This window comes from Ascidiella aspersa, chromosome 8, assembly GCF_963924565.1.
Source record: "Ascidiella aspersa chromosome 8, kaAscAspe10.2, whole genome shotgun sequence".
Lineage (NCBI taxonomy): Eukaryota > Metazoa > Chordata > Ascidiacea > Phlebobranchia > Ascidiidae > Ascidiella > Ascidiella aspersa.
In genome coordinates this window covers 10,541,453-10,561,927 of record NC_139454.1, presented here as the reverse complement: position 1 = coordinate 10,561,927, position 20,475 = coordinate 10,541,453, and the positions used below count along the sequence as shown (strand labels likewise).

At 37.8% G+C, this 20,475-nt stretch overlaps 2 protein-coding genes across 2 annotated transcripts in view; both read right to left on the bottom strand.

Moving 5' to 3' along the window:
* Positions 1–19,175, bottom strand: part of LOC146136050 (uncharacterized) — a 47,829-nt gene extending 28,654 nt beyond the window's left edge. The window contains exons 1-10 of the mRNA XM_083396140.1: positions 19,043–19,175; positions 18,641–18,707; positions 18,450–18,528; positions 17,491–17,688; positions 16,699–16,762; positions 15,514–15,565; positions 15,126–15,181; positions 14,196–14,337; positions 1,667–1,718; positions 644–721 (exon numbers count right to left, since the gene is read on the bottom strand). Coding sequence (XP_083252266.1) covers positions 644–721; positions 1,667–1,718; positions 14,196–14,337; positions 15,126–15,181; positions 15,514–15,565; positions 16,699–16,762; positions 17,491–17,688; positions 18,450–18,528; positions 18,641–18,707; positions 19,043–19,109 — 855 coding nt within the window. The 5' untranslated portion in view covers positions 19,110–19,175. The remainder of the gene's footprint in view (positions 1–643; positions 722–1,666; positions 1,719–14,195; positions 14,338–15,125; positions 15,182–15,513; positions 15,566–16,698; positions 16,763–17,490; positions 17,689–18,449; positions 18,529–18,640; positions 18,708–19,042) is intronic.
* LOC146136051 (interferon regulatory factor 2-binding protein-like A) lies at positions 2,645–6,356 on the bottom strand. Its single transcript, XM_083395480.1, has one exon. The coding sequence runs from the start codon at positions 5,636–5,638 to the stop codon at positions 3,431–3,433; it is 2,208 nt and encodes a 735-aa protein (XP_083251606.1). The 5' UTR covers positions 5,639–6,356; the 3' UTR covers positions 2,645–3,430.
* Positions 19,176–20,475: the final 1,300 nt, after the last annotated feature.

Below are 20,475 nucleotides of genomic sequence, written 5' to 3'. Positions count from 1 at the left end.
CATGAAGGCCTAATTAAAATGTTAGTGTATATTTAACAAATAATAATTCAAACTAATAATTTTTTCAAAGAAAATACTTTAATTAAAAGTAAAACGGTTTGCACTGAATGCATTTAGACTCCATTTCACTTTCACATTTTTTGGACCAAAACAAGTCTATTTGTATGGTGAATGTTAATTTATGACGTCATATCAAAAATTCATGCTAACGTGGCCAAGCAAAGCAAAAAAATAAATTATAGGTCTGCGGTAAAATAGTTTAAGAGCCCCTGCTTTAAAGTATCTAATACTTGTATGTATGTCTATTCATGATAATGATAGTATATATTTTCTTACTCGTCGACATAACGCATGCTACTTTTAAACGAAGTTGCATTTATTTTGATTACGATATCCGACAAAGAAATAGATTCTTGAGTCACGTTATTCTGGAATAGAATGATATAATCAATCAATAATTATATGTAACGAAAGTGTGTAAAGTTTTTTGGGACTTAACTATTTTTCGATTTCTCAATGCTAAATATCTCAATTTTTCGTAAATTTTGAGTTGTACAAGTTCAGAAGGGGTTCAGACGGGTGTGGACAATGCAAGATTTTTCACACATAAAAAAACATACAAAAGTAGGCAGGACATACTTACCAAAAGATATTCCGATATCGAGGACGGAAAGTTTCGTGAAATCTCTTCTCGTTCCATCAAGAGTTTTAATTCTTTTAACTACATTAAAAAATAGGTTTTGCCGCGACAAACAGAATAACAATTTTTGACATAAAAAATGAGAAATTTTGAAAATCAAAATTTTGTCAAATCTTGACATAAAATAGTTTTTTTGACCAAAGTTTGTCCTACTAAGGAATAGACCTACGTTGATTTTAGTTGCTCGATTTTAATGATTTGCTGAAGACCGATGAATCACAAATCACGTATTTAGGTTGGCTATTTTAGAAAAATTTTGAGTATACAGTTTAGCTAAAATTAAAGGCAAAAATTAACACAGACCTAGCATATTATCGAAATTGGAAAAAAGATAATGGTAAATAACCATAGAAAAAAAAAATAATTGCCCAAATTAGAGATAAGCCTACACAACTTTATAAACAAAAACGAAGTTCGAGCTCACCCTATAACGCGATAATCTAGGCCTGCGTGAGTAATTTTGCCGGCTCGCGTTTAACATATGTTGAGATTGTTCTAATTAAGATATAGCCTACTACAGTGGTTCTTAACTGGGGTGCCGCGGCACTCTAGGGTGCCCTTTTCAACGCTCAAGGTTGCGGGGAGATATTTCAAATTCTTCAAAATTCCAGTTTTTGCTCTATTGGTAACTTCCTAATACAATTTTTGTGTACGATAAAAGTGTCAAAAATAAGAAGGTTTTATCAACCTTTTTGTACAGTTAATGTGCTGTTTTAATCTCGTTTATCGTAGCGTTACAGTTTACCACCTCAGCAAAAATACGAGCAAGGGGGCCGCAAACTATTTATAATTTATAAAGGGTGCCGCAAGCCATTGGTTTTTAGGTTTATTTACACGTTGTAAAGTGATCCCGACATTTTAGAAAAGAGCGATAGCGTGTGTTCTTTTATATATTCATATAGTTAGGCTGAAAATGACATTTAAATAATATTAATCGGATCAAAATTGTTGAGTTACGCATGGTACCTTTGTGGCTTCAGAAATTTCTTCTTGTTCCTTCAAACTGGAACTTGAGGTCCTGAAAGTTAAATAAATTATATTCCAACGGAACTTTGAGTGATTTTTTTTAACACCTTTTACCTAACCATAGTTATGAACAGTAGCGAATACATAGCTAGGGCTAATAAATGGTATTTAAACTCAATTTATGCCACTTTACAGGTTTCTTTATAATTTTGATTATTAAGTAAGGGGTAAAAATGTGTGGTTTTAGTTGGAAAGATTTTTCTTTTGTTTAGAAAAACAAAGGTAACCCTTGTTTTAATTTAGGCTAACATGTAAAAAAATATCTAAACTCTCTGTGACAAAACAAGCAAAAACTTTATTTTGGTTGACTTGGATGTACGTTGTCATAGACATATACTATTAACTACAATGCCAAACAGCATTCAAAATGCATTATATGTTTTCCACTGCTTGCTATATTTATCATAATTATTACGATAAACGACCCTAAATTAAACCAATGAATAGAACCGCTTTTGGGTTAAAATGTGCGTCATAATAAGAAAACAACAGCCCTTTGCTTACCGATAGAATCAAACACATGGTGTTACAGCAACATAAACGCCTGTTTTTACAGCAGTTCAATTAAGTCTTTAATATTACTTTAATTAGATAACGTGCCTAAAATAGTAGGTTAATTGCCCTGGCATACCGCCATAATTAGAGATAAAACATACATTATGCATAAAGTGATGTCACCCTGTGAATAGTCACTGCTATAGAACAACAATATAACCTTAACCAGTTTTGTATTGAATCACTAATCCCCCTAGTTGTTTATTTTATTAAAAACGACTTCATATACAGCCAAGCATGTCAGTCAGAACAGTTGTACGAGAATATAATTTTGTCAAGCTATTAATTTTATGTTTTTTTGGTTTAGGCTTCCTAAGCCCAATGCTAGGATTTAGTCCATAATATTACCCTCAATTAATCTAAATAAAAACACAGATTTTCATATTTCTCCTGATTATCTACTTATTTTAGTTATTTGCAATATTTGTAATCTCTTGTTGAAACTATGTAAACTGTCTCACATATGCTCACTCATTTGTGCAGTGGGTTAACATTCATGTGCACCATTAACTCAAAGGCATTTAAAAAACAAAAACAACAAGTACAAAAATAACGTAATAAATCACAAGGTTATATCGTATATATATATATATAGGCAAATCCTTCTCTGTTGGGTACAATTACATCCAGATATACTATACACAACAATCCGAAAGTTGCCAGTTTGTCTATTGAAGAAATTTACTGAATTATATAGCATATTTACTGCTTTATGCAAGTCAGGGTGAGAGAGGAAATTAATCTTAGATAGTGGTAAAATATTGGGTAATTTAAAGGCGATCTTGGTTCAATTGTAGAGATGCAATATTTAAAAGCAAAGCAAAACGAATTATCTTGAAAAGGAATAGTAGCTTTGTAGAACTTTTTATAATACAGTGTGAACACAACTAGATATGCCACCAAAATATTAAACAGAGCTGCCAATTATCAAGTTGAAAAGTGCTTATGGCAATTCGGTCACACACAAAACAGAAGGAACTCTTTGGTAAACTTAAACAAACAATAACGAAAAACAACAACAAGAACAATATAACGAAGTTGCACCGAAATAGAACGATTCAGGGCCAGTCTGTCTTTGACACTTTAGGCAGTGTTTGGCACTAAAAATGATGTCAAGTGTTTTTTATACACAAAGACAAAGCCAAGTTTCTATGATTCCAGGTTCTCCTTTTTAACATCGCTTTCACCACTCAGAATAGTCGTGATTTCTTCTTGCATGAATGCCCAGGGGACGGTAGAGCCCACTAGTGGGCACTTCTGGCCACTCGGGCAGTAAACTTCCCCACCACGTGCTCCTTGTGCTCTAATGTTGTTCCGCGAGCAGTTAAAACAGAACTTGTGTGCCGCTTGAGAAGGACATTGTACAAAGTGCGTATCTTCAAGGCGCCCAGTACAAAGCACACACTTTAATGGAAGATTGGAAGCACTGGGTTGTGCTGTTCCAGAGGCCACACTAGTGGCAAGCAATCCTGAGTTGACTGTCAGGCTGGAAACAGATTGGCCACTGGGAAATCCATTGGTAAGTTTAGGTGTGGATGGTGGCGTGACACTTCCTGAGGACTTAGACACCAAATTATGACTCCTTGTACTGCCAGAACTACTATTGCCACTACTTGTGCGCAAGTGGCGCCAGTTGGTATCGTTGTTATGCTCTGGAGATCTGGCATTGGGGGCCAATAGTGGTGAATCGCAGTTTACTTTAACTTGTTGCTTAGTGTCAATGTTTGGGTAAGAGCTGTTGCTACTGCTTCCACTGCTAGTTCTCTGTGCTTTACTACTCCCACTAGGAGGTATTGGCGGGTTTAATGGGCTTTTATCTTTTGGCGATGTTACAGTCTGCGCATCCAAAGCAACCTCATGATTTGGTGATGCTACTGCTATTGCCTGTTCATGCTCCTGATTTCCATAAGGAGTCTTTATACTCGGTGAAGCGCTTGGCCCAGTAGAAATTCCAGATGCAACTGAGCTTTGTCGCTGCAGAAGATTGAAGTTGGACGGAAGCTTGATTATGGTTTCATCGGAGTAGTGATTGCCGCCAGACAAAACAGAAGCTGACACTTTGACCTCATGAGGAAGTTTTGGTGGAGAATTTGTTGCTCTTAACTCTGGAGATGCCTTGCGCTTACGAGAAGATAGGCCATGAAGGGCTTTTAGCATGAACTGACTCTGACTGGGTAGGTGTGGCATTATGGTAGAAGCTGGCAATTGTGGGTGTAAAGGGTCAATGTAAGGGGTTGGCATCATCTCATGTGGTATTGTCTCCTTGAAGCTTCTAGCGCTATCAGGAAGTAAATCTCCCAATAGTCGCCACTGCCCTGATCCATGCTTTAAGTCATACTCAATATACTTGTAGCCAGAGCTCAAAGAACCTTTACCCATGTCCTTGGTCGTGTCAAGAAACATCTGCTTGGCTACAGCGGATGCGGTCGTGTACACATTACTTGACCCAACTGGATATTCAATGTAGGTTTTTAATTCATAATCCATGCCAGGTTTGTAAGGCGCATCAAAATAAATCACACGACCTTTCAAATTGTGATCCTTTTTAAACCGCACTTCAAATGGAACACAGTGGTTCAAACGGGCAATGGTGTCCACAATTTGGTTGCTCATTGTTGTTACTTTATCATCCAAAATATGAGATGCAGAGTTGTGTCTACTATATGCAGCTGGCTGATATGACCTTTCGCTGATACGGTTAGCAGATGATGGGCCGTTTTCCTTTATAGACGAAATTGACAACCTTCCAGGAGCACGACCTGAAAAGTTTTGCAAGATAGACTGCGTGGAACTCTCACCAGGAAAACCATTTGCCAAATAATGCTGGGGGATTGAGCCACTAGATGGCAAAATGGTTCTTCTCTGAGGTGAAACATCGTCATCCTTTAAATGTTGTGTTGATGGTGTTGACGAACTGTTGCTTAAAGCTTTATGGACAGGGTTGATTGAATTGGAGTTATTGTGATGGTGTCCATACAAGGTGTGAGCTGGTGTAATTTTACCTTCAGTTGTCACAGAATAATATCTCTCGGCGTGCCTTGGCTCTGCAGCAGGTTGCTCATAGAATACAGAGTTTTTTGGTGGTGATCCACGTTGTGATGATTTGTATGAACTGCTGCTGCCACCGTGTATTCCACTATCATTTGTGCTACTGCTTGCAGTGCGATATACTCTGTGTGCTCTTTTAAGCTGTCTAGCATTATCCAGCACAGTTTCAATGCGGTCAGGACCTTCATAATTTACACAGCCACGGCACACTGGCTCTGTAAAGTCAAATACCATCGCCCATGGCATCCGTGGAAAGTCACAAAGGTAGCAGTGCTGTCGTGCTGGTCTTCCTTGATGGCTGCTGGACATTTTTGCAATGTTTTTTTCTTCAATAAACTTGCTAGTTATTCATGCTATTGCTTTGTCTAAAATAAAATGGTAAAAGATAATTAAGTATAAACATGTCAACTTCTTGGCCATGAAATCCACATGGGCCTATACTTAAAAATGTGTATTACTGAAAACAGTTTCCCTAATCAGGATTGTAGTACAAGCATTTTAAAAAACATATTAGTACGCTTACAAAATGTTTGTTATCTATCACTATCAATAGCTACTAAACTCGTGGTTTGCAGAGGTTAAGGTTTCAGACTAGTAGTTGTAAAACCACCTCAACAAACCGCAATTTAGATTTTACAAGGGCAAAGAATATATTCAAGTACTAAATTAAAAACTACAGCAGACGACCGTGATGTTGCCTTTTCTCACAACCCTAAAACAACATGCCGCACAAACAAGGTACACACGTTGCGATAAATTAATTCTTGCTCCCGCAGCACTACAACAACAAACACACCAGCCGTTGGCTCAGCGTTTAGAAACCAAACACATAATACAACGACAGGAAATTCACCGAGATACTACACAGCAGTGTCGGCGTGGAGTAACCACGCAAGGCCGGCGACTGCTTTAAAAGTCTGATGCAAGGCGCTAGTATAATGATATCACTCTCTTCGTGAAATGCGCTTTAACGTACGCTGACGCGCGGACTACAACTCGACTGACTGCTGGCAAAAAACGCAAAAGAACGGCCGCCGTCTCACGGCCCAACTACGTAAGTGGCGGAGGGGAAGAAACGACATGCACATACACTAGCGCGCGACCGCTGATCAGGCGAATCACGTCACGAAGGGCGCGCCGCGCACACACACGCCGTCAATACGTCAGTGCGGCTGGTATTAGCTTTAAAGGTCGGGCGCATAACTTGAATGCTGCTGACTGTCGCTCGCGGCGTAGCGCTGGAGAAAAAGGAAGGACGAAGTGCACCAGCCACTCAGAAACGCCGCCGCCGCCGAGGCCCATTGTGTGTGACGTTTCTTTTGCCAGTTTCAGCTTGCTAGACGATAAGTAAACCGATCGGCGATGACGTCACGCACTCGTGCCGCCGCCCAGTCACGTTGCCCTTTATTAATAACGCGATTGTTTCGCAACAGTGGGCAAATTTAAACTCAGGCTTGCACGTTTCATGGAGTGTTGCATAGTTCAGAGTAACTAACAGAAGTGGCAAAATGTAATTCCTGAAAATGCAGCTGTAATGTTGTACCGAAAACCTTCAAAAGGTCGGCAAAACTAATTTACAGCTTTCGTGGTAACGGCTTTGGTCGGGTTTCAACTCCCGACAAGGTATGAGCGAGCGCAAAAAAAAATCCAAGCAGCAAGAAAGCAAGCAAGCAAAAGGGCCTTGTTTTTCCCCGTCCGCCGATCTAAATATACCTCTGGCGCGGAAGTGCCCCGGGTATACACACGCAAATTTTTTGTCGATGACTCACAAGGCAGAGCGAGCGGGCGGGCGGTCGGTCGGGGAGGCGGGCGGCCTTTTTCCAGTGCTAAACAGCAGAAACGCGCAGAAGAGAGCCAGTCGGAGCCTCTGTACTGCTGCTGGTTCGCCTTTGCCCACACTCCGCAGCCCTGGCGCGGTTCTCGCGTGCGTAGGCGAGATAAAATGAGGATATAAGGTCACGTGGGCTTGTGGGCGGCGATGAATCAGAGTCGCTATTGCGACCAACTCGAAAACATACGGCGTTGGCTCTTCGTTGTTTTATTGTAATCTGCTCGGACGGCGATGCTATTTGTACGGGCTAAAAATGTGCGCGCTGTGTAACGACTTGTATGAGAGGGCCGACGTGACACATCGTTTCACTTTTTGCAGTACACATTACACCAGTAACGAAGAAAGGCTTTGCCACTTAATCCGAAATGAACCGAAGTTGAACTGGACATGTGTGAAATCACGGGTTTTTTATGACTCAACGTCATAAGAGGTTTTGGCTGTAATCCAGGGTTGGATTCAGAAACTTACTTCTGCCGCAAGTTTGTTTTTTATTTTTACATAAATTTGGGAACTGACATTACCTTGACAAAACTGAAATCGTTGATAAAAACTGGTGGTGCATTCGCAAATATAGAGAACAACTGAAAGTACGAAACCTAGAAATTAGGTGATACGACCGAATAATCGCAAGACTTGTGTCGTGATTCCTAGCCGATTTAGATGTTCAATCTCCTCTAGACGTACAATACCTTTAAAAAATTTCCGTCGGCTTAAACTTATAGAAGTAATGTTAGGATATAAGGTGTTTAGCGACTTTAATAAATGGAATGTCGCATACACAGGATAACCTACACTTGCGCAATTATCGATAGCACAATATAGCCCGCCAAAATTGGCAGTTGTGCACTTCGCAGACAAAGTTTGACGTCAATTCGCTCAAAGGGTGACGTCATAGATGAATCGCTGATGAATCGCGCCCGCAACGGTCATTGGTGCGATGCACTCGAAGTGACTTTCGCAAAATATTTGTACAGTGCGTCGAAAACACGATGCTTTTTCTCACAAGAGTGAAAACAGGATTAGGTTCGATGCCGTTCGCTTTGAATGAATTTAAGGAGCTCTGACGCAAGCTTAAGCGCCAGCACGGTTTTGTGAATTACTCTCGGTCGCGCTAGGCTGCTCGACGGTGGGCAAGGGCGCCTTTGTTTGCGTTGGAAAACAAGCAAGGAACTCGAATCGATGCGATGACGCCAAGCCACTTTTGCTTACAAAAGTCACCTAGCTCTGACCAATGGAGTGACACGACTGTGCAACGGTAAGTATGGAACCTATTTCTAATTTTTGTGGCATTTGGTAACTAAGTTACAAAACAAACAAAATCAACAGGATAGATATTTGTAAAATTGCTGCGCACTTTTAGAAGAATATGACATTCCATTCATTCAAACCAGTGATTCCCACCATGTCCCTTGAGAGAATGCTAGATGTGCAACGAAACTTTTTGAATTTTTGGAAAATAAAGTATTACACGCAAGCATTTTAGACTTGAATACGCACCACCCATTACAAATTAATCATATTGATACATTTATAGTAAAATGACTCCATTTTATTTTGTTTAAAGTTTGTCGCGAAATATTTAAAATATTTTTAGTGTGCCGCGAGCCAAAAAAGTTTGGAAACCACTGATTTAAACACACAGTCAAGTTGCAATAAATATAAATAAAAATGCCAGATCACACGCCTAGGGCTGCAATTATTAATCAATTAACCTAACCTAGTTATGCTATGCTGTAAAGCAGACACATACTAAAGCCAAATACTCTTAATCTATTTCTTACTGGTCAATTCGAGGCCCGCCGAAGGAAATTCTATTTGTGACATATGACGACGCCAAACTTTCGGGCTGTGCATGACTCTTGGCGCTCGAGGCTCTATACGCCTCGTGTGTTATGATTGGACGTCGCACCGAGCACGACTTATGAAATCACGCGGGGAGCGATGTGAAAACTCGAAGAACCAGGAAAATCCATTTCCGAGTAGAAATTTGCATAAGGAGGACGCACAGTTTCCCAAATTAAAAGGACACCGAATTTTCGAGACTTTAATCTCGCAAAGGCATCGGAACGCTATACTAATTGTGCATTTACGGGGATAGTGAACTTTGCGCACCTGTAACAGAATTGAGGTGTGACGCGACGAAGCGCTCGGAAGTTTTTCGGGGGAGAAAAAACGTAGCTTCACTATGCCCTTGGAACTTCCAACGATCAAGTTAAAACCTTGCGGCAATCGTTGAAACAGAGACGAGGACATTGAAATGAAATGCAAACTTGAGTCAGGCGTGTCGGCGCGAAAATTTGCTCAACTTAGAAGCAACGCGAACCCTTTAGTGTTAGGCAACTTTATTCAAATGGCATGACTATGGACTTGGGCGGGTGCAATCCTAAAGAGCCGAAATTTCTCCGAAATTCCAGCTCAATCGCAACATGGAAATAGTGTTTATGCAATTTCCCCTTTTCTCTGAAGTTATACAATTTGTTGGCAGTTTTTCAACATGTTTGGTTCGCCATCGCCAAACGAATATACAAAGCTATTCGATCCCACTATCCATTAAAATAAGAAAAACCTAACAAAGAAAACATATCTATTATACAGTGGTTCATACTGGCTATGATAAAACTTAATTCGTAGACGTTTGATGTTTTTCAACCCCATTTGTAAAAAAAAATGGAAATGGAACCAAAACAACAAAGACTTGTGTCTAAGAGGAAAATATGTTTTGTTTAATTTTTTGGCACATTATTCGGCCCCATTTTTTTTGGCGAAAAATCACTACAGCAGCGCGCTGTTGGGCTGTAATATTTGTCCCATGGCGTTCACACAAGGTCGTCTTCGGGCCCATCCCTTCTAATTTGCATACAATATTTTGCGTTTGATGCGCGTGGCAATCGTGGCATTGACGAGCATGGTAGCGGAGAGGATAACGGCAAACAACTAGAAAGGATGGTCTCTCGGGAAGCGACTCGACGCACATTTTTGTTCAGGATTTGAGTCAGTCAACAGTTGATCTATTCAATTCGGGAAACCTGTCAAATACGGCCAAAAAGCGTCACGGCAAGTATTTGAAATGCAAGCAAACGAAATACGCAACGGTTTGCCTAAAATAAACAACATAGGTATAACCTACCAGATAAATTGCTGTTCCGTTTGCTAACTTTTTTTACGTATTGCAGCCTGCATTTAGCTTGATCGTACAACGTACGTGTACGCGCAAGTTTGGGGATTTTACAGGCAAAAATAGCCTCAAAGGGGATTTTGTGCCATTTCCCCACATAAATTCCCATATCTCTGTGGTGAAACGTAAATTAGGTAGCCCACGAGACCATTAAACAAGATATCAACGAAAAGTCAACTGTTTGAAAAAACCCGTGTTGAAACAGAAACGATGCCAAGCGCACTACAATATAATACAATAAACGTTTCACAAAGTTCCTGAGAGATGCTGTTTAAATACATAATCAACCCAAGTCTTCGTGGTAATGTATGCAAACTAATTATGAATAAGTTAATTGTAGCTGGATTCCTACGCTTTTTTAGATGCCTACCCTGTCAGCACGTGCGTTGCCTCCATCGGGAATCGAACTCGGTTCTGAGGTTTTAGACCCGTTAGTCTAAAAATTATGTTCTTATAATATAGGACACTTCCCAACCCTATGGTATAAACCCGTACCCTGGGTGATTGTCATTGTACGCAATTCCATATATCGATGAAGTAGAAAACTTTACATTTCGCAAAAGCAAAAATCGTCGGCAGCGTTCTGTTTTTCACTCGTTTTAAGCAGCATCTCTACAAACCCTATTTTGGGGGCCAATGTGTAAAGACCTTAGCATCCCGGTCGATAAATGGACGTTGACTATACGGCAATCGTTGCGGGGCCGGGTCAAAAAGTCGGAGGTCGACAGGAAATGGAATTTTGCGCAGAGCGCGTGTTCGGCAAACATACACGCCTATTCTAAGTAGCGGTGGAGCAGAGCAAACGGGGTCATGACGTAGGTAGACCAACCACGACATGCTGCTCTCCGGCATCTGCAAATTTTTATAGTTTGGGAATCTTTATCATGTTTTACATCGAATATATTGATCGAGCCGGCGTGATGTTACATTTACAAAATGAGCAACAAACCGCGCTTTTTCTGTGAAAAACGTCAACCTAAATAATGCAATGTGCAACTAAACCACCACTGATTTGATGTGGTTTTAACGTAAATCGCAAAGCAGTTTTTTTGTATTTGTGAACTGGCCGAGTTGCTTCAGCGTTTAAATCAATATTTTCGATGGATCATAATGTGGTGTGTTTAAATTTGTTGGACAGATAGAAATAGATTTAGATTCTATCTATTGATATGTTGCCTGGTGAAGCTGACCTCCCGAAACATACTTGTTGCGATGGTGAATGAAAACAAACAACCCACAGCCCAAAGCGCATACGGTTCCGAAAAGCTGCCAGCCCTAACAAAACTAGGAAGTTGAAAACAAAAGCGCGCCGGGTTGCACAAGAGCCGCCCAATCCCACAACCGGCGAAACGCGACGCGAGAAAAACGCTCTGCTGTGACGCATCTTCTACGGGCCGATGCACAAGAGAAAAGCCTAGTCATCGCGGTCGAGGCGACTCGGCGCCGGGAGAAAACGCCTCCCCGGCTGCGCGGATTCTTTTCGTGCATTTGGCGCCACCTCGCGCCCGGGGCTATGAAGATGGCTTGTTGGCGCGTTTCTCGGAAACGCCTTTTTTCGCTGGGCTTGTTTTGACAGTGCGCCGTGTTCTACACAGCTTGCTGCACGTCGGCGTGGCCTTACGCAAACCTTTGACCCGTGTGGCTTGTTTTGGCTTTTCCTCAATCTCCAAGGCTTGCGGACGCCTAAATAAATAGGCATTTTGCACAAGTCTGGGTTGGTTTAAAAACGTAAGCATTCACTACGCATTGCCTTAAACGGCTCTCGAAATATCAATACAGGTAATTTGGGCATTCTAAACTTTTCAGTCTGCGACCTGTTTTAGTTCCTTGAAAGATTTCGCAAACCTTCATTTTAACAGTGAAGAGTAGAGCTTTTTTCGTTTTCTGCTTTTGACGCCTTTGTTAGGGATTGCGTTTTATGAGCACGCGGAGCAACACAAAGTCATATAATTATGCAGTTATCTTTAAAGTATCCTTTAAATGGTATATCTTTTGAATTTTAAAACCGATTTTACGATGAAAAAAAGAAATCGGCCAATTTTATGCGTTTTTTATTGTGTTATTTTAAAAACAATTTTTATTGTGTATTTTCAAAAATCAAGATCGCGCTTTGTATTTAAACTGGTGTATTTTTTTTTTACAAGTTGTTTATTTCTGCAAAAAAATGCTTTGGGCCCGCTTTTAAACGAAACTCGAGCACTCCCATTAAGGTGCAGAACAGACTTAAAAAAATGTAAACATAATTACAATTTTTATGACAACATATAAAACACTAGGATTTATTTCCTTGGTGGCTTTTAAATTCAGCTTGAGGCCTTCAAATTTAGAATCTCTAAACACCTCCAATGGTGAAGAAAACGGTGTAAAACATCCTAACCTGCAATTCATATCTAGTTTTTGAAACCGGGATGAATCAACTATCGCTTCAAAATGAGCGATTTTGTAAGGTAAACAATCTCCTAAAAATCATTGTTGACATATATTAAATTTAAGTATAGTACTTCAATAGTAAGACACAAAACAGTTGAATGAAAAATGGAAGCAAGATAATGACACCGACGACGTTTTAGTATTTCTCACACGAAGTTAAAGTAAAAAAACAACAATGAATCTCATCATAGACGGTTGGATAAAATAAAAACATCACAACACCAAGTAACGGAATAGTTAAAAGTGTGTACACAAAAGCCACAGTAATTTGTTATTAAGATATGTTTTCTTGAAGATATATATTTCTGAACTCACATGCTCTGGCAACATTGCCTATTTTGTATCGGGTCTTCACAGATACCATTTTGGCATTGGACCAGTAGTGGTACTACGACATGATAGCTTTTCACATGTCATCAGGCTTGAGGGTTCTCCAGGTTGCCACTTATGTGCATTTAGGAACACAGCTAGCACATCTACCCAGTGTATTAACAATTCATATTAACGTCGATTTTACTACTTGGCATCGTTAGTGTTACGAAAGCTTTTTACTTACATTTAGTATAGAAAACTCTGTTTGGATTTTGGACTGCCCATTTTGCAGTCTGCATCCGCTATCGTGCAACCAGGAGTCTTATAATTAAAAGGGATCGGACGCAGTGGCGTAGCCAGCCGAAGTTTTTTTTTTTTTTTTGGGGGGGGGGGGGGAGCAAAATAACTTTTTTGTTTAGCTTTTGCCATTGTATATGAACTGTCGTAACAAACACAAATAAATATGCTAGCAAATCGTTTCGAGCAGCAACTGGCTGAGTGTTAACGCAATACTAAAAAACTATTCAACGAGCAAAAACCGTATAAAAGTAGTAAAACTACATTATTGTATACAGCAAACGTCATACATCAGGGGTTCCCAACCTTTTTATGATCTCGTGCCGCTTGGACGCTCTGTACTGACACGCGTACCACTTCTTGCAGAACAACTAATTTGCTCGAATTATATTTTTTATGTATTTTTAGCTTAAAACTGGCATTTTAACGCTATTTGTAGATTAAGCTATAAAACAGTAGATGCTATTATTAAGAGCAGTCATTTGACATAAATAACGCCCACTGTCCCACAGCGTTGTACGGCTTTACAAAGCAACTGTGCTAACTGCTCCTTGTCGACAATTGACATACCACTACTATAGTGGTACGCGTACCACAGGTTGGGAACCCTTTCTATACATCGTTTGTAACGTGACAATTGAAGGTATGGCATGCCTGTAATCGACTGCTGTGGTAGGCTACTGCTCATAAATGCTACAAAACAAATTATTAGGAGTTAAATATTATAAAATTTTGGGGGATCCATGGCCCCTGTGGCCCGCCCTGGCTACGCCTATGATCGGATGATGAAATTCGAAAGCTTACATAAAGTAAGTACGTACGGTTTCTGTGCGGAGGTCGTGTCTCTGACCGGAGTGAGATCGAGCTGGTGACAGCGGCTGAGGTCGATCGCTGGCTTCGGCATTTGCGCAGGCGAACCAGCCAGACTGTCGCGCAGAATTTCCTTCAGCAAACCGCCTGTTCCTGTATGGGCATTTTAGACACGTTTTAGTGGGAATTGAAAATTAAAAAAGCGGCGTTTAATTTGATTGTTTTTTAAGTGATAAATCTTTAATATTTTCAGATAAACCTTTAATAAAGTCTGATACATTCTTTCGAAAAGCAATGTGATCTAGGCGGATCGTTTTATTTTATCCTAACTCGGCGAGATCTCTTGTTTGTCTTTACCGTTTTGTATACAGGTTGCAATGGTTTCATTAACGTTATAGTAGTCAAGTGCAAAATATATTTTTTTTTTATGTGCGCTGTATGTGCGTTGTCCAACTTTTATCTAAAAAGAACTGTTTAGGAAGGTGCAATCTTAGTGTTTTGCATGAAAGATGCAATCCCAACGTTTTGCAACATCAACCGATCTACTTTCTTTGCTACGTTGCCTTATGTTTTTAAGTATGAAACAGAAAGGAGGTCACCAAAATCATTTAGTGGTCGTACCAGGTTAAAAAGAAGCTACAATATTATTGCCAAAATATTAAACAGAAAAAATGAAAAATTATTTAAAGTTTATTGCTAAAACAAACCAGAACAAAATGGTTGAAGAATAAATATTTGCTATGAGTTGGTCGTATAACATCCTGGAACGGATTACATAACATATATACCAGTTTTAACCGCTTGACTAACGATGAGGGTAATATACAGCGCAACAACACTGTAAACCTTTTGGGCAAAAATGCTTGTTATCTATTGCTAAGCGTTTTTACCAAACACCGAAATGGTACAACAAGCTGCAAGCTGCAATTAGAAAAAATCACCTTTTTCGTTTGGTGTATGTGTAGGCAGAGATCCTGTGGGCACATGACGATTATACCTGGAAAATTATTTAAAACGTTTTTTAACCCCCAAAAACAAGTATTAACCATCTCCTCCGCTTTAAAGTGCACGATTTGACAGTTTGAATATCCTTTTGTTTATTTTGTTCATAGCATAAAACTAAATAAAGAGACTGATAGATAAAAGAACCATGAAGATGGCTCTAAGTACCGAAATTTTAAATCAGCACTCGATTTAAAGTTTTTTTGAAAGGTATAAAGGAGTCATGGTTATTTAATTTATGGTCAACGTTAAAGTTGTAAGTGATGTTCGGGTTGTAAAACGAAATTATCAATTAAACGCAGTCAGTCAACAAATATAAAATTTCACCTGCTGCTTTCTCGGAATTGTGGATTGCCTGGTTCTTGAAATCGACGAGTCACTGAATAGCAATTCGTTATTTTTCTCCATATATACAAATAAAGAATGTATACGATAATTATATAACATTAGGACGGTACATTTTTGACTTGGCAAAAGTCAAAATTCACACGTTAAGTCAAAATTTGTAGACAAACAAAATGCACTTTAGTGGTGTTGTAAAGATTGCGTTATCGCAGAACTAACTAGGTAATTATCCAAGTCAACAATTATTTTATTTTTAGGTACAGATAAATGCAAGGAATGTAGAGCGCAGCGGAGATATAAAATTTTGAGTCGCACTATTACAACTTGCTTGTCGAGCAAATATAAGTGAATAACTCTTTTACAAAAACTTTACTGAGCTTTATGATATTGTCTTTTAGTTAGTTTTGGTTCGCGCTTCGTGTTTGTTATATTTGGTAATGTATTGAACAGCATTTTCCATATTTTTTCGGAAATGATTTGCAATTCTTCTAATTCCGATTTTAAAATATGCTAGGTTTGTGTATGTAATTTTTGCTATTCTATTGAACCTGTTTTAACGATTTATTTTTTCTCAGTACCTTAATAAGATAGCTGGCGTCTTATTGCAAAAACACTTTCATAGCTGTTTGTCTTAATTTTGTACACAAATTTTATCCACTAAGCTGATTTGCGTTGCACTAGTCTATAGAGCTCAGTGCTCCTCAAGCGGGCCTCAATGTTTTCTGGATTGATTTTGCAAGGGGGCAATTGTCAAGCTTTTGGACGGCTTAAAAAAATTAGGAAAACCGCAAAAGTGGAAGATAAAAATAATTCATGTAGTTCGTTAAATTTTCGCCTTTAATCATAATTCATAAATCTCATATTTTTCTCTTGGCTGCCTAGGATATTTGCTTATGTTGCCCATTGTCGATTGTCATATATTTCGTAGGTGTGCAGCAGAATTGTGTTAGCTCTGCTGGTGTACAGCAAGTGAAAAATGTTGCGGAGCACTAGTCTCCAGCAGTGTTCCGGCTAAGTGCATTTGTTTCACGGAAGTATGCAAGCAAAAAATCCCCCAAAAATTGTATTTAGTATTATTTTAACTGCATTCACTGTCTACATTTGTTTTTATTGTTTTTATTTTTCAAGTACAGTATATATACTAAGTAAGGTGGTATATGAACTTACCACTTTCGTAGGTATTTTCCCTTTGATTTGACTGAACATTGTCAAGTGTCTTCAAAAACTGTGCCTGCCAAAATTATATTAGGTATCAATTTTTGACAAAAAACAGAAGCACTGTAAAGAATTTTTCCAAACCTTTCTAATTTTGCTAATCGCACAATAACTATGTAAATGTTTTTTACTTGCACTTTAATAGTGGGAATAATATTATCCAAAGAAAGTCCTTATCTGAAACTTCGGAACAAATGTGAAAAAATGCTTTTTCAGTCCAATTGTTCAAGACTGTTTTTAATTGAAATATTAACAAAATATTTAAATAGATTTAACAATACAAGGTAACTGTTCAAAATTAACAATGTGAAAAAGCAAAGTTTGCTTGACAACCAATAAAACACTGCTCCGACTGAAAAAAATACTGTGAAGTCAGACTCCTAACTACGACTTTATAGCCCTGTATTCCATCCCATAACCACAATAGGGTGAATATACAGCAATGAACTGTGGTGTCATACAACTAACCCACTCACATAACGCAGATGGATAATATTCAACCCTATGCTTTTGCAAGGTTAGAATTTACAGTGGACAGTTTCAAACATCATGTAGGACTCAAGTGAAATAAGGACTCATATAAACCCAAGTGTACATCAGAATAACTAATTGGTATACAATCGGCTGCTAAGCTTATTTACAAAAATAATAGGTATCAGTGTATGATTAAGGTATCAAACATCCATCCCTATTGAGCAGTATGAATACTTTTGCTTGTATTTCATCTAAATAAATTCAACTTACATGCCACTCAGTCTGTTGTTTTTGCATTTGTTCTAAGAACTGCAGGCGCTGTTCAGTGAGCTTGGAAAGCTGAGATTCCAACTGATGTACATGTTCTTCCATGTCCTTTCTCCCCTGCAGCTGTTTTGCTTGGTTAAGCAGGTCAAGCTGGTGTGTGAGCCGGACCAACTCTGATTCAATCTTGTTATCCTTTGGCACCTGAAGTATAAGTTAATTTTAAAAATGATTATGAAACATAAAACATGAAACAGCAACAAAGTAATAAGGGTAAAAGGATTATCTATATTATAAACTATAAGAAAAGTATAATCACTGAAATTAAATTCTGGATTTCCCTAACAAATGTATAAACCTTGCAATATTTGGGCAATAAACAAGGACAATTCAAGAGCGCTTTTTTGTGATATAAACAAATACAAAATGTGAAAGTACAACCTGAAGGAGTGAAGGTGCACATGTAACTTTTCCATAAATTAGCTGTTTTTAGCAAACTCGTGTACAAACATGATGTAATAATAAGAAACTATACACTTCTATTTAGTTTTGTCTCATGTGCGAAAAGTAGAAAAAGGGGCGCTGGTCTCAAGAATCTATTTACAAAAAAAAATATTTTTTGCACCATTAATAGACAAAGGGACATTAAAATATCACATAATTATGTTTCATACCTTTATTCAGAATGACATAACCAAATCAGTTTCGCCAATTGTAGTCTGAAGTGTTTCTACGTATTCATGATTAAAAAAATATAAGAGTTTGACTGTGTGAAACAACCAAAAAAAAAAATTTTTTTTTTTTGTAACTTATAAAAATCTTTCTTTTGCACCAATTTCTTTGGTTTTCTGACTTATTCTTCTAGCAACATAGTCGTAAAGTTGCAAGCATTTTGTCATACTGGTTTGTACAGTAGATTTACGAAGCACATTACTCAATCAGGACAACAAATATTCAAAACTTGCCTCAATTTCCTGTGATGGTTTTTGAATTTGTTGGGCAGGTTTAGGATGGATATACACTGCTTCTGATTTTAATTGCGATCTGTAGCAAAAACAAAATTAAAAAATAAACAATGTTCCTATAAAATGTTTTATCCTTTAAGTTTACATCAATTTAAGTTTGTATAATTCAGAAATTAATTTTATTTGCTTACTTTGGCTTCTTTGCCTTGAGTAAATTCTTTCGAACTTGTTCATTGTTGCATATTTGAATGCTAACATCTGCAATGAAAAAAACATGTTTTTAAGTACAAAATTGTATTAATTAACTCTAAAAGTCAAAACTAATCATTGTTTTAAATCAAAGAAACACATATTTATAATTTGATAGCATTTTAACATTAATGACAAGAGGATTTGATATTGTATATTAATGAAACAAAAGTTGATATTAATTGACAAAACCACATGCCAAAAAAGAGTGGTATTTGATCATTTTGTTCAAAAATATAAGCATTACAGGAAACATTTTAACTTAAGATAATGGTGCACCTGGACACATAAAAATAAAATATATACAAAACATAAATTTGAATCAATTGCCTTTAAAAACTAACCTGATGTCTCAGTAGCATCCTTCAGAACTCCCTGAGGAAAACTTGGTGGTGATGTAGCTGTCATCATATGTTTTTTTACGCAGTAACATATATTGATAGATATGATTTTAAAATTTAGAACATATTTAACTAATGTTCTGCAAATAAATTTGGTATTATTAGTAACAGTTACAAGGTTATTTCATTAAAAGGGGTACTTCAAGACTTCTGAAGACTTTCTTTATTGAACAATTGCAAAAAGGGTTTTCTTCAAGTTTAGTTTAATTGTTGATCCAAATAGAATAAATGTCAGACTTAAGAGTAAGGCAGACCTCAACGAGACCTCCTAGATGCATAGCCAGATAAATAAGAGTGACCATATGTAGGCTGGGTTTGCTAAAAAAAACCTAAGAAGCCCAATATTTCAAGGGAATGACTTTAAAGCACAATTTCAGTTACTTTTTTAAATGCAGGCAGCAGAAACCCAAACTACTTTTAAGAGAAACTAAAAGTTTTAATATTTAATTGTAAACTGTTCTTTAAGCAGGGTTTCCCAAACTGTTTTTTTTTTAATAAATCTAAAGGGGTCACAGACTGAAATGTTTGGAAAAGCCTGATTTAGATGATTGTTTTTATTGCATAGAGGTTAAGGCATATTTTGTAATAATTTTAGCGATTAGTAGATCTATGGTCCGCAATTAGGTAAGCGGACAACTGCCTAAGTTTCTTACTCGTTCCTTGTCACGACTGACTCCAAAGAACAGACCGCTAAAATGCATGTCTTTGGCTTCTTAAAATTGAGCAACGCAGAGTGATAATGCTTGATAAATGCTACATATTAAGCATTCTTATTCCAATAACATTGCCATTCGAGTTGGCAATTTTTTCATTCAATGAAAACTACAAGCTATAGGTTGGATTCAAGCGTCGCTTTTTTCTGGAATTATGCTAAGAAGCCTTTAAACAGCATGTTAAATGTGTAATCGAAATTACCTGCTTTTGTGTTCTATAAAGAGTTTATTACTTTTTGCCTGAGGTTCCTTTTAATGTAGTTTGGTACACAAAGGGAATCCCCCTAAATATTAAAAATTGAAGTTTTTAGTAATTCAAGCTGTTTATTTAAAAGTCATAATATTTTCAATAGGAAAATAAATATTTTTGTGGATCTATGGTAAGATTATAAAATTTCTACTTATTATTATTTCGCATCAGACTACGACCTTTAAACCAAATTTTGACATCTATATAATTCTAGTTTCCTATTTGCAACAAAAGAATGACACTCTAAACAGCGTAGCCGTAGAAACCGTGGCATTTAAAACAGCGTAGCCGTTGTTTTAGTGGCATTTTTACTGGGCTATCTACTTTTTAATATTTTAGTTTTCTCATGTATTCGTGGGTCGCGTGATAGCTGTATGCGTACATTCATTTCCCTGTATTTTAAAAGGTAAAAC